General features: G+C 38.5%; 1 protein-coding gene across 2 annotated transcripts in view; it reads right to left on the bottom strand.

Moving 5' to 3' along the window:
• arid3b (AT-rich interactive domain 3B) overlaps positions 1 to 12,494 on the bottom strand; it is a 30,356-nt gene extending 17,862 nt beyond the window's left edge. The window contains exons 1-3 of one of the 2 annotated variants that reach the window (XM_062992612.1): positions 12,454 to 12,494; positions 11,636 to 11,815; positions 8,739 to 9,413 (exon numbers count right to left, since the gene is read on the bottom strand). In XM_062992612.1, coding sequence (XP_062848682.1) covers positions 8,739 to 9,413; positions 11,636 to 11,671 — 711 coding nt within the window. In that variant the 5' untranslated portion in view covers positions 11,672 to 11,815; positions 12,454 to 12,494. Of the gene's footprint in view, positions 1 to 8,738; positions 9,414 to 11,635; positions 11,934 to 12,453 lie in introns of those variants that run through there. The other variant, XM_062992603.1, reaches the window with a different exon arrangement.

The raw sequence follows: 12,494 nt of genomic DNA on the forward strand, positions 1-12,494 counted from the left end.
TCAATTAGCAGGGTAAGAGCACAGTTTTGCTCAAAATATTGCAATGCACACAACATTATGGGTGACATACCAGAGTTCAAAAGAGGACAAATTGTTGGTGCACGTCTTGCTGGCGCATCTGTGACCAAGACAGCAAGTCTTTGTGATGTATCAAGAGCCACGGTATCCAGGGTAACGTCAGCATACCACCAAGAAGGACAAACCACATCCAACAGGATTAACTGTGGACGCAAGAGGAAGCTGTCTGAAAGGGATGTTCGGGCGCTAACCCGGATTGTATCCAAAAAACATAAAACCACGGCTGCCCAAATCACGGCAGAATTAAATGTGCACCTCAACTCTCCTGTTTCCACCAGAACTGTCCGTCGGGAGCTCCACAGGGTCAATATACACGGCCGGGCTGCTATAGCCAAACCTTTGGTCACTCGTGCCAATGCCAAACGTCGGTTTCAATGGTGCAAGGAGCGCAAATCTTGGGCTGTGGACAATGTGAAACATGTATTGTTCTCTGATGAGTCCACCTTTACTGTTTTCCCCACATCCAGGAGAGTTACGGTGTGGAGAAGCCCCAAAGAAGCGTACCACCCAGACTGTTGCATGCCCAGAGTGAAGCATGGGGGTGGATCAGTGATGGTTTGGGCTGCCATATCATGGCATTCCCTTGGCCCAATACTTGTGCTAGATGGGCGCGTCACTGCCAAGGACTACCGAACCATTCTGGAGGACCATGTGCATCCAATGGCGGTACCGTGTATCAGGATGACAATGCACCAATACACACAGCAAGACTGGTGAAAGATTGGTTTGATGAACATGAAAGTGAAGTTGAACATCTCCCATGGCCTGCACAGTCACCAGATCTAAATATTATTGAGCCACTTTGGGGTGTTTCGGAGAAGCGAGTCAGGAAACGTTTTCCTCCACCAGCATCACGTAGTGACCTGGCCACTATCCTGCAAGAAGAATGGCTTAAAATCCCTCTGACCACTGTGCAGGACTTGTATATGTCATTTCCAAGACGAATTGACGCTGTACTGGCCGCAAAAGGAGGTCCTACACCATACTAATAAATTATTGTGGTCTAAAACCAGGTGTTTCAGTTATTTTGTCCAACCCCTGTATATATATATATATACACATATACACACACATATACAGTATATACAGGGGTTGGACAAAATAACTGAAACACCTGTCATTTTAGTGTGGGAGATTTCATGGTTAAATTGGACCAGTCTGGTGGCCAATCTTCATTAATTGCACATTGCACCAGTAAGAGCAGAGTGTGAAGGTTCAATTAGCAGGGTAAGAGCACAGTTTTGCTCAAAATATTGCAATGCACACAACATTATGGGTGACATACCAGAGTTCAAAAGAGGACAAATTGTTGGTGCACGTCTTGCTGGCGCATCGGTGACCAAGACAGCAAGTCTTTGTGATGTATCAAGAGCCACGGTATCCAGGGTAATGTCAGCATGCCACCAAGAAGGACAAACCACATCCAACAGGATTAACTGTGGACGCAAGAGGAAGCTGTCTGAAAGGGATGTTCGGGCGCTAACCCGGATTGTATCCAAAAAACATAAAACCACGGCAGAATTAAATGTGCACCTCAACTCTCCTGTTTCCACCAGAACTGTCCGTCGGGAGCTCCACAGGGTCAATATACACGGCCGGGCTGCTATAGCCAAACCTTTGGTCACTCGTGCCAATGCCAAACGTCGGTTTCAATGGTGCAAGGAGCGCAAATCTTGGGCTGTGGACAAGGTGAAACATGTATTGTTCTCTGATGAGTCCACCTTTACTGTTTTCCCCACATCCGGGAGAGTTACGGTGTGGAGAAGCCCCAAAGAAGCGTACCACCCAGACTGTTGCATGCCCAGAGTGAAGCATGGGGGTGGATCAGTGATGGTTTGGGCTGCCATATCATGGCATTCCCTTGGCCCAATACTTGTGCTAGATGGGCGCGTCACTGCCAAGGACTACCGAACCATTCTGGAGGACCATGTGCATCCAATGGCGGTGCCGTGTATCAGGATGACAATGCACCAATACACACAGCAAGACTGGTGAAAGATTGGTTTGATGAACATGAAAGTGAAGTTGAACATCTCCCATGGCCTGCACAGTCACCAGATCTAAATATTATTGAGCCACTTTGGGGTGTTTCGGAGAAGCGAGTCAGGAAACGTTTTCCTCCACCAGCATCACGTAGTGACCTGGCCACTATCCTGCAAGAAGAATGGCTTAAAATCCCTTTGACCACTGTGCAGGACTTGTATATGTCATTTCCAAGACGAATTGACGCTGTATTGGCCGCAAAAGGAGGCCCTACACCATACTAATAAATTATTGTGGTCTAAAACCAGGTGTTTCAGTTATTTTGTCCAACCCCTGTATATATATATATATATATACACACATATACACACTACCACACACACACACACATAGCTTAGCAACCAGTGACATCTACACTAATTTACTTTATAGATCTTAATTCATGTCCAACATGTTTAATTACAGCTTGTTATGAACTGTTCACTACACTGTTTATTAATTAATAAAGCATGTGGGATGCTAATGACGGTCAGTTATTGGTTAAAATAAATTATATCTCTCACTGTTTTTAGTAGGAAAGACAATTGGTCAATAAGATACTTCAAAAAAGACTGCAGAGTCCTACAGAAACCAACACCCAGCTGTAATACTTCCCCAGCAATTGAGAAACAAAATTTCACAAACAGATTTGTTTTCTTAACAAGTGCAAATGTAACAGTGGGCTAAAACTTAGGAGGATATTTGCATATGGCAGAGATGAAACTGTGTTGAATGACTACAGTATGTCGAGTTTCAAGCAAAACCACAAACAGTGTCTTAATTTAACTGAAGAACCCAAAATGCAGATTTCAGATTTCTTTTTTCAGAAATGCTTGTGTATTATACCTATCAAGCTACATATTTTGCATGTGTTAGTATGGGGTATTAAAAATCTTCTAATTGTACCACATAATCCTAGACCCTCTGTAGTTTTATACTTGTTTTTTTTAATCTATTAAAGCATATTTTACTACAATATTAGGCAACACTGTTAAAATCAACAAAGAGTTTAACCAACTAATATGCCATTTATGATGATCTTATACTTATGTTGCCCTCCAATTTTAGTCTTTACGGGAAAAATAAGTGCAGCTAAATTGTTGCTGTTACAAAAAGTGTGAAAATACATTCAAATTACTAGCTGTTACTTAACTTACTCAACTGTTGTCTTGTTTTGAGAAAAATGAGGCAAGGTAATTCATGTTTAAACACAAAGCTATTAAAACAGGTTTCAAGAACAGCAAGTTTTATGACAGTATGGAAGATGGTATGTAACACGGTAAGTTTTAAGACGACATTCCTGTATTTATATAACCTAACCAACTGAAAGCTCTACAATAAATCTTAGTTATTTGGTTTTGCAAAACGTGATCACTTATAGCATAAACAGACCTGACCAGGCCAGTTTACAGCATGTCTTTATGTAATGTGATCACCAGCAGTCCTTAATGCAAAAAAAAAAAAAAAACCTTCCTGCCGTTTACTTGTTTTTGTTAACCCACTCATTTTTAGAAAATCATGCTTTAGTGTGTAGCACATCAGCTTGAACATTTCATGTAAAAACAGTTCATGTAGTTTTTCATTTCATGTGAAAGAAAAACTAAGCACCAATGTTACTGCAACACATTGGTTCACAGGTAGTAAAGAGTCTGAGAACATACTTCACATTCCAACTGGGGGGATTTTACTATTTTTATTACCCTTGTTAAGGATCACAGCTCTTGTTGATGTTTGGTTTTCCAACTCAACCATTTTCAGCGGTGGAAAACTTTTCTTGCAGAAGAAGTTTTATTTGACTTGTCACACAGGTGTGAGGATCTTAAACCTTTTGGGATGACAACCACCTCAGGTCAGGACAGGCAATGAGTGTAAAGAGGTTTGGGGGTCAGACATTCTAGAAGAGCTAAAAGGTGAAGGAAATGGACAGGGAAATAAATCAGCCCCCCTTTCTTATCCCTCTCTACCTTTCTGCTCGATTACCACCCCCCCGTCCATTACTACTTCTGTTACTGGAGCATGCCACACCCTCTATTCATTGTTCATGGACAGGTTTTAAGAGGTTCTTCTACTAATTCCTCATGGAATTTTTTCTTTGGGTGGGTCTTAGCAAGCCAGACACAGACATTAAACCCCTCCCATAGCTCACATTAGTCGTTTCAAAACGTTAACATTTTTTTACTATCAAATAGTTCCTGCCGAAATATTTGAACACATTGTTTTTAGCCCGGTTTATAAAACAATCCCCAAGCCAGATACCGAACAGGTTCTGATCAATCTCACAGATGGCCTCACTTTATATTGACAACAGCATTCACAGGACCCAAGAGAGTTCCACAAAGATACATTTCAATCCTGCTAAACTACAGAGAAGAGAAAAAGGCTTTTAAATTATTTTACATATGACTACATCTCGCTATAATATAAAATCTAAAAGCAAAATAAACCATACCAACAAAACATATACACAAAAATATACAATTAAATGTAATACGAAACACAAAGAAGCTCTATTTATAGCAAGTCAATATGCCAGACCTTTAGTTAATTGATCATTTACAAGGCAAAGCGTTTTACTATACAGCACACATCAAAATAATAAGAAATAATTGGTAGCAGCTGGCTTATGCTACAGGCACAGAATTGATCTGTTGCCATGGTGACAATTAAATAATTTAACAGTTTTTGTCAAACGTGATTGCTCTCTGACCCAGGAAAAGGAATTCAAAATCCTGCAAAGCAGTCACACCGTCCTCAGAATTGTTGAAATAAATATTGAAGTAGACCATCTTAGGACATTCACAGGGTACTATAGCAACAGCAATCTCAGCGCCATCTTAGGCCCAACAAACCTTCCATCCATCAATTTCCAATATTTCATCCAGCAAGAGCAACCGTCATTAAACATGGCAACAGCACAAATTGATTAGGTTTACAATAAAACATCTGTGAGGGAGAAATCTCAAATTTAAGCTAATAAAAATTATTATAGATTAATATTTTGGTTCTAATGTTTTAGCCTGTCCAATGTGCTGACTGATTTACTGGTCAGACAGCTAAATAAAACTTCCAGAGGAAAGCTGTTTTTAAAGAAATCAAAAAAGTCAAAATGTATTAGCCTTATAACTCCCAAAGGAAGCATAAGCAATAGTTTAACATCTGCTTTTCCAAGCTATGTCAGTCCAATTCGCTTTAAACATCATTATTGAACAAATGAAGTGACAAAATTAAATCCTTTCTTTTTTTTACTAAAACTAACCTTAGCTAGGTAAAAAGAAAGTTAATTTTGTAATACCACAATAATGCCCAAATGCTATACATTTCATTAAAAGTTGTCACAAATAAACAGCCGAGTGCAAAGTGAATGCTAACTCGCTAGCAAATTGCCTAAACACGTTGGAGTGTAGATTATGCTCAAAGTCCAATATTTTAAACTGTGTACACATGAGATTTATTACACCTCTTTACACAAATTGACTTTGGAAAAATAAATTGCATTTACATAATTGGCATGGCCAAAAAGATCTGGCATTAGCTAATTTGCTAATGCTAAATCCAGATTAACTTGCTAACTGCACTAAACAAGATGACTCATTTTCTTTACTTGAGCTTAAAACGGAACTCAACCTTAACTCTAGCATAAGTATACTTAAAACATATATTTAAGGTATAGAAAGTATAAAGTATACTTAAACACATGTAACATAGATATTTTCTAATTAAGAAAAATAAGATAAGCATACTACTTCCTGAAGATTAACACAGACATAGCTGCTGCATTTGCTGCTACATGTCGTCCACCCCCCACACACTTTGTTGAGGCCCCAAAACACATAGCCAGGTTTTCCCACTCACAAATTTAAGGCAAATCCAATAAGTGGTAATTCTGCCACTAATCTTTCAGTTCCAGCAAGTCTTGGCCATTCTGCAAGCAGAGGTCGACCTCAATTTGTTCTGGTGCCTATTAATACATGCTACTTAGTGCAAGCATGAAACTACTGTGAAAAAAGGATAAATACAATGGATAGCTTGTAAGTAAAAACTTGACTTTACCTACTTTAAACAGAAAACTTCAACACAGAGTCAGATTACATTGTTCAGACAATAATTCAGCACACAGGTAACCCAGTGTCCACTAAGCCTGATTAAACCACCATTAATCATACTAGATTATCAGGCTAAGGGATAACAGGAGGGCATCGTACTATTGGAAAAAGAGCTTACAACCAGTATGTCTCTAAAAAGGCAGAAAACATCAGTCTGCATTTCTCATGTGCCACAAGCACAAGAATTTGCAGCTGCAGCAGTTCTCCACTCTTAAAACTTGTCTGAAAATCGAGGAGTTTCAATCTAACACAAGAATGTTATTACACAACTCTTCATATATTGCTTCATATAGATCTCGTGATTTCTTAAAGACTAGTCCCTGAGCCAACACGTGACCAAGTTAATCAGTAATTTCCCCCCCCACAAAGCCTACAAACAGGTTGTAACTTCTATCTATGCGCTGCCAATTAATTCAGTAATTGACTAAGATTATGTGTAAACATTGCCAGGGGCTTAGAGAATGTGTAGGTGTTTACTGATTGACAAAGGCTTGTGCTTTTAAGTGTGAAAAGCTTCAAAACGGCAACCCCCACCCTTATTTAAAAACGCCATTTGTGGCATCTGTTGTCTTTTGTGTCGGTGCCATCAAACCGGTCCTGTGCTCTCCCCCCACACAGTGCAATCTGATACTGTTACCACCAAAGAGCATCATTAAATACTAAAGAGGAGACATAAAAAGCCAAGATAAAAGCCAGCAAAAAAAGAGATCGGAAGGGAGGCCAGGCAAATTTGCAGGTATCTATAAATTCCTCTCACCATGGCAGAGCCAAACCACATGGCCAGACTTCTTTTAGGCATGTATGATTAAGGTAGCTCCTACACCTCTTCCTTACATGTTACATTACCACAAAGTTTACGTTTATACAAATGTTAATGGCTCTTTTAACATCATATGCCAGACATTCATTTTTAAATGTATGTTTGTTGATCTACTAATAATAATTTAACAGTCAGCCAACAGGTTTTAAACATAAAATGTATACTTTAAAATAAAAATACAATAAAAATGTGCTTGACAAAATAGGCTAAAACTGTATCTTTAAGTTTAATAACGATTACTTTAAAAACAGTGACCAAGCGATGATTGTCTTAGTATTACACCAAGTCAGTATTATTTAATCTTATGTTTAATGTGTGACAAGATTTGTTTCTATACTGTCTATTACTATCTCAAAAATCAGTCTGGAAACTGGAAGAAGAAACCATTACAACAGCCATCATGTTTACTACATTTGCTTTTCTAGTTTACATTACATACAGTAATGTGAAATGCATCTCGAGGTATAAGAAATGAATCTTAACATCTCAGGCTCCAGTAATAAAACCAACAATTAGCTGGCAAGATATAAAGGGAACACAGGAAATGAAATTGCCCACACCCACCATTATGCTATAAATATATAGCGACATGGGAGTGACCAAAACTTCACAGTACTGCCCGGCATGGGGCCTGCCATAGCAGCTTTATAGCTTTATGCTTGCTATGAACTTATTTGCTGTCGAATATTAAAGACCTGAAAGGAATAAAATATGTTAGAGCTTTACACTTAAATAGGAAAGACAAAGCTTATAAATCTGTGTTTAAACATATTGCATGCAAAGTTTAACAATGTTACAGTTTTGTGCTGGCCATGAAGAGCAGGATAATACAGCAGTAAAGAAAACTGAGCAATAAAATATACATATCTATCTATCTATCTATCTATCTATCTATCTATCTATCTATCTATCTATCTATCTATCTATCTATCTATCTATCTATATTTATATGTAGTTTATACTCACAGAAATTTCTGAATGTTACTAAATATTTTTAGTCCAGTGAATGATTTAAATAAAAAAAAAAAATGCCAATTACAATTGTGTATGTAAATTAAACACATTTACTTTGTAGCCTACACACTACAACATAGTCACTTATACTGAAAGGTTTACATCTACTAATGTACCTAAAATATTAATCAGGCAACAGCTGTGTGGAAAAGTCCACTTTTACAACTGCAATACGCTTAAAAATCTCAAATCTACAATTAAAACCGTAGTGCAATACTCAGGTTACAATGTGCAAAGCATTGTGGTTGGTCTCCTGTAGTGGAGGCACGCATCTGCAACACCTCCGCCAGCTGTCTGACAACACTGGCAGCATGTCTGTCTGGACAGAAGCCAAGACAGCAGTGCACTGCCAAGTGTATGTTCCAAGAACACACCGCTGGCCAGGAAGAACAGAGGAAAGTGAGAAGGTGGGAAAAGAATGAATGAAATTCCTGGCCTGCTGGGCAGACTGCCAAAAAAGCCACACTTTCAACATATTTAAAGACAAAAAAGGTCAAGGCAAACTTCTTAAAGGCTGTCAAAACTCAAACAGCAGGAAAAGGCTTTGCACAGCACAGAAGGAACTACAGGGCAAAGGAATAGTTTGGGGAAAAAACTATAAAATACAAATTAGAACTATAAATTCAACTTGGACTGAACACCCCTTTAAGACATTCTTGGCAACAGTTTTTGCCATTAAAAAGAAGCAGATATTAACTAACCTGTTTGATTGATTCATCAAAGCTCCAGTCACCCATACCATTTGGGGTATTTAACGAGTGCTGCTCAGTTGGAGATGGGCTGTCCATTGGTTCGTCCTTTATTTTCGGTGGAGGTGACAGAGCTCGTTTTTTCGCAGCCGATGGAGAGACAGCATAGACGGGGTAAGGGTAAGGAGCAATTCCGACACCTTGCTGCTGAAGAGCCAAACTTTGCTTTCTGAGAAACTCCAAACCCATGCTTTCATTGTCCTCACTGCCTTCATCATCCATGTCATCATCATCGTCGTCTTCTTCTGCAGAAGCTGTTCCTCTGTCAACATCCTCATCGTCTTCATCGTCATGCGCTGACTCCACGCTGCTTTGGGTGGAAACCCTGCTGCTCTGAGGCACTTGACTCAACTTTGATGCTTGTTCTCGTAAAGCTTTAAAGTATTCTGGATTTAACTGCATTCCCTGGGCCCGGGCAGAGGCCATGATAGCATGTTGAGCAGCAATCTGCTGAGCATACAAGATGTGGGCATCACTGAGGTGTCGCTCCTTTCGCTCCATGTCCAATTTAGCTTGTTGTTGCCTCTGAAGCTGCTCCATAACAGCTTCGAGTTTAACACCAGCCACACTACCAAGCGGTGCCTGAGAAAATGGTCCTGCCAGGCCACTATCCTGAGTTAAGATGGGCTAAAGACACAAAGAGACATATTGTTATTTAAAATGTAGCTAAACCTAAGGTTGTTTTATTTCTGACTTCTGTTTAGTTCCAGAATTGGGCCTATTATTTATTATACATTAAAGTTTTAAAAACTGTATTTGTGGGCAAAAATATTACTGCTACCCAGATCCTGTTTCTCATATTAAAGCTGTGTATTGGCCGAAAGCGATACTTATCTGACATGAACATCCTCACACAAACCACAAAACTCTTGGCAAGAACATTACACCAAACAAAGGCATAGACCTGTACTATCACTTAAAATTATGTTCACAGTAAGAGGGGAAAAAGCCCTTAACATTTAAGATAAATATATAAAGTAAAACTAAATTATTTAACAGTTAGAAGAAGTGAAAATTAAACAAGTTACTAGTTGACAACAAGACATATCAATGTTAATTAGAATGGCAGTAAAATAAGGTTCTGCTCTGCCTTGTAAATTTCAAGTTCTTTAACGTGAAAGCAGTCAATTCAGTAGCTCAGAGATGATCTAAACACAGAAGACGTGATGTTATTTTCCAGGGAGTAATCAGATTGGGGTAAATCCCATAATAGCTCCTTACTCCCTACTATTAGAAACAAGATTATAAGTTTGGCTACCAATATAAGGACACCACACAGACTGCAAATTGTGCTTTATCCATAGCCCACATTTTATGGCCCCAGAGTTATATTCAGCAAATAAACATACTTTGTGTGTGCAGAAGGTTGTATATTATAAAAGTAGAGTTACATTATTTTCACTCAAAAACTCACAAAACACAGAATTAAACCAGAATGGCAAAACCATTCAGTGTATACTATTCTGTAAAATGAATTTTAAATATGTTTAATTTAAACCTAAGGTTTTACAAACTAATTTGAAAAGGCTGCTATGGCATTAGGTCTTTTAATTAATTACTGTATTCCATATGTTTCTTCCACACAGCTAGCTATAAGTGTGATGGCACCACAACTAGACTTACAGGCTTAATTACTAGATCTAGTCTTAACTACATCTAAAAGACACATTACTGTATTCCTGTACTCCATACATTTATCCATTCCACCACTTTTAAAGACAACAATTTAATCTTTACCAGGATGTCTTTGAATGTTAGCACGAAATCATTTTGTCCAAATATTGTTTAGCTTGCAACTAAAAAATTGTGTTCCTTGTAAATTTAGCAAACGGTAATTAAACAATAAAAATATTAGAATAAAAAAGATGATTAGTGCAACTTTAATAACTGCGATCATATTAATGGAACTATTGGAAGTAATGTATGAAATATTGTGATCCTTTGTCGTTTGCTAGGGCTTTTATTTTATTTTATTAAGAATTAAGAGGGGAATTCTCAGTTTAAGTTGGAAAATGTAGTTTTGCTTATTTGAAACCCTGACCTGCACAAATCTGAAAAGAATTCTGCTTTTTAAAACTACATTTGCAAAGTTATAAAGATTTCAGGTTTATTTCATTAGGACAGGAGATCATTAAAATAAAATAAAATAAAGTGACAATTGTGAGTAGCATGGCTGGTTAACACACGGCTGTCCTCAGAACAGGATCACTGGCTACTTGCCATGAATGACCGGATTTCCGGCCAAACACCGTGTCTTTTTACACTAAACTTAAATAATTAATTTTACCTTTATTCGCGTAATTATAACAAAAATTTAAGAGCTTGCTTAATTGTAATTGTGAATGTGAGAAAGCAGATAATTTGAGTTATTTATAAACTGATTAAAAGCAGAAACAGAAATCATGTTGGATAGTGGTGGTAGATCTAAAGTATGGCGCACTTCCAAACCGACCACACAGCTAACCACCACAAACACCAGCCACGTAGCCGAAAGCTACAAGCTGTGAATGGTGTGTTTTATATGAAGTGAAAAATAACCCAAACTTATACATTTAAAACAACATAAATTTAAGATAAAGCTTCTTTTAAACTAGGGACAAGATCATGCAAAAGTGTAACCTAACAAACCGGAGAGGACACAAAACTCCAGCAATCGTGACGTGTACAAAGTGGATTTCGGCGACATTAAATAGTACACGATTATCACTCACTGTGTTTAGGGGTTAACAATAAAAAGAATTTACACATGAATCACTTAATCAATTATGAAAGAAACCGTTTGTACGGATCAAAAATCGGTAGCAAGATGTTACAGTAGCTATTTTTGAGGCTGTAGGAAGAGGACTCACCGTTTGTGCCTTGCTGCTACTGGAATTGTCCACCATCCCTGTTTTGTGTATAGACCTTTTATCTGTGTCTCTCTCTCCGTGTTTTACTCACTCACTATACCTGATCAGCAGCGCAGCGTGTTCGCATCCACCCGACCGTCTAATACTGCAGCGATAAAGCTAATGGCTGGGAAACGTTCGCTAGGGGAAAAAAAATCAATGTTGCGATTAAAAAACAGGGGGCCAGAGGAAGGTAAATGCCTGCTGACCTGCCCTTCTGAAGTGGCGTGTGCGTGGGGACTCCCACACTCCCCCTGGCTTTCCTCCACCCACCCACACACTGCAGCCCTGCCTGCGTCTGAACCTGAGTCCGCCTCCTGACCACAGCAACAAGTAGCTCCACCATCTATGTAATGAGAGGCTTAAGTACACAACTGCAGGATATACTGTATATCAGCGTCTCTGTCGTTCACTTACTGTTTTCTGCTGTGGCCTTTGTTCACAATTTAAAACGCGTAGATTAAGAATCATACACTTTATATACAGTCAGTGAATAAACTAATGAAAACACCTGAAAATGGTACGCTGATTAATACTTAAAAAAGCAGCTAAGAACATGTTTGAGGAACGTAGTAAAATACAATAGTAAAACCAAATAAATCATAAGCTAAAAAGTAAACAGCTTTGGGCTGTCTCTTGTACATGTCTAACGTTCTCTTCAAATCCACTTCATCTTAACTGTTCACACAAACAAAGATGGCAGACTAGTGCTTAACAGCTAGTATATCCGCTAATATCATAACACAACAAATGCTAGTCAATGACGAGCAAAAACTCACTCAACAAATGCTGGTCACTGGCAAGCAAATAACAGTGTGAT

The sequence above is a fragment of the Trichomycterus rosablanca genome, chromosome 1, assembly GCF_030014385.1.
Source record: "Trichomycterus rosablanca isolate fTriRos1 chromosome 1, fTriRos1.hap1, whole genome shotgun sequence".
Taxonomy (NCBI): domain Eukaryota; kingdom Metazoa; phylum Chordata; class Actinopteri; order Siluriformes; family Trichomycteridae; genus Trichomycterus; species Trichomycterus rosablanca.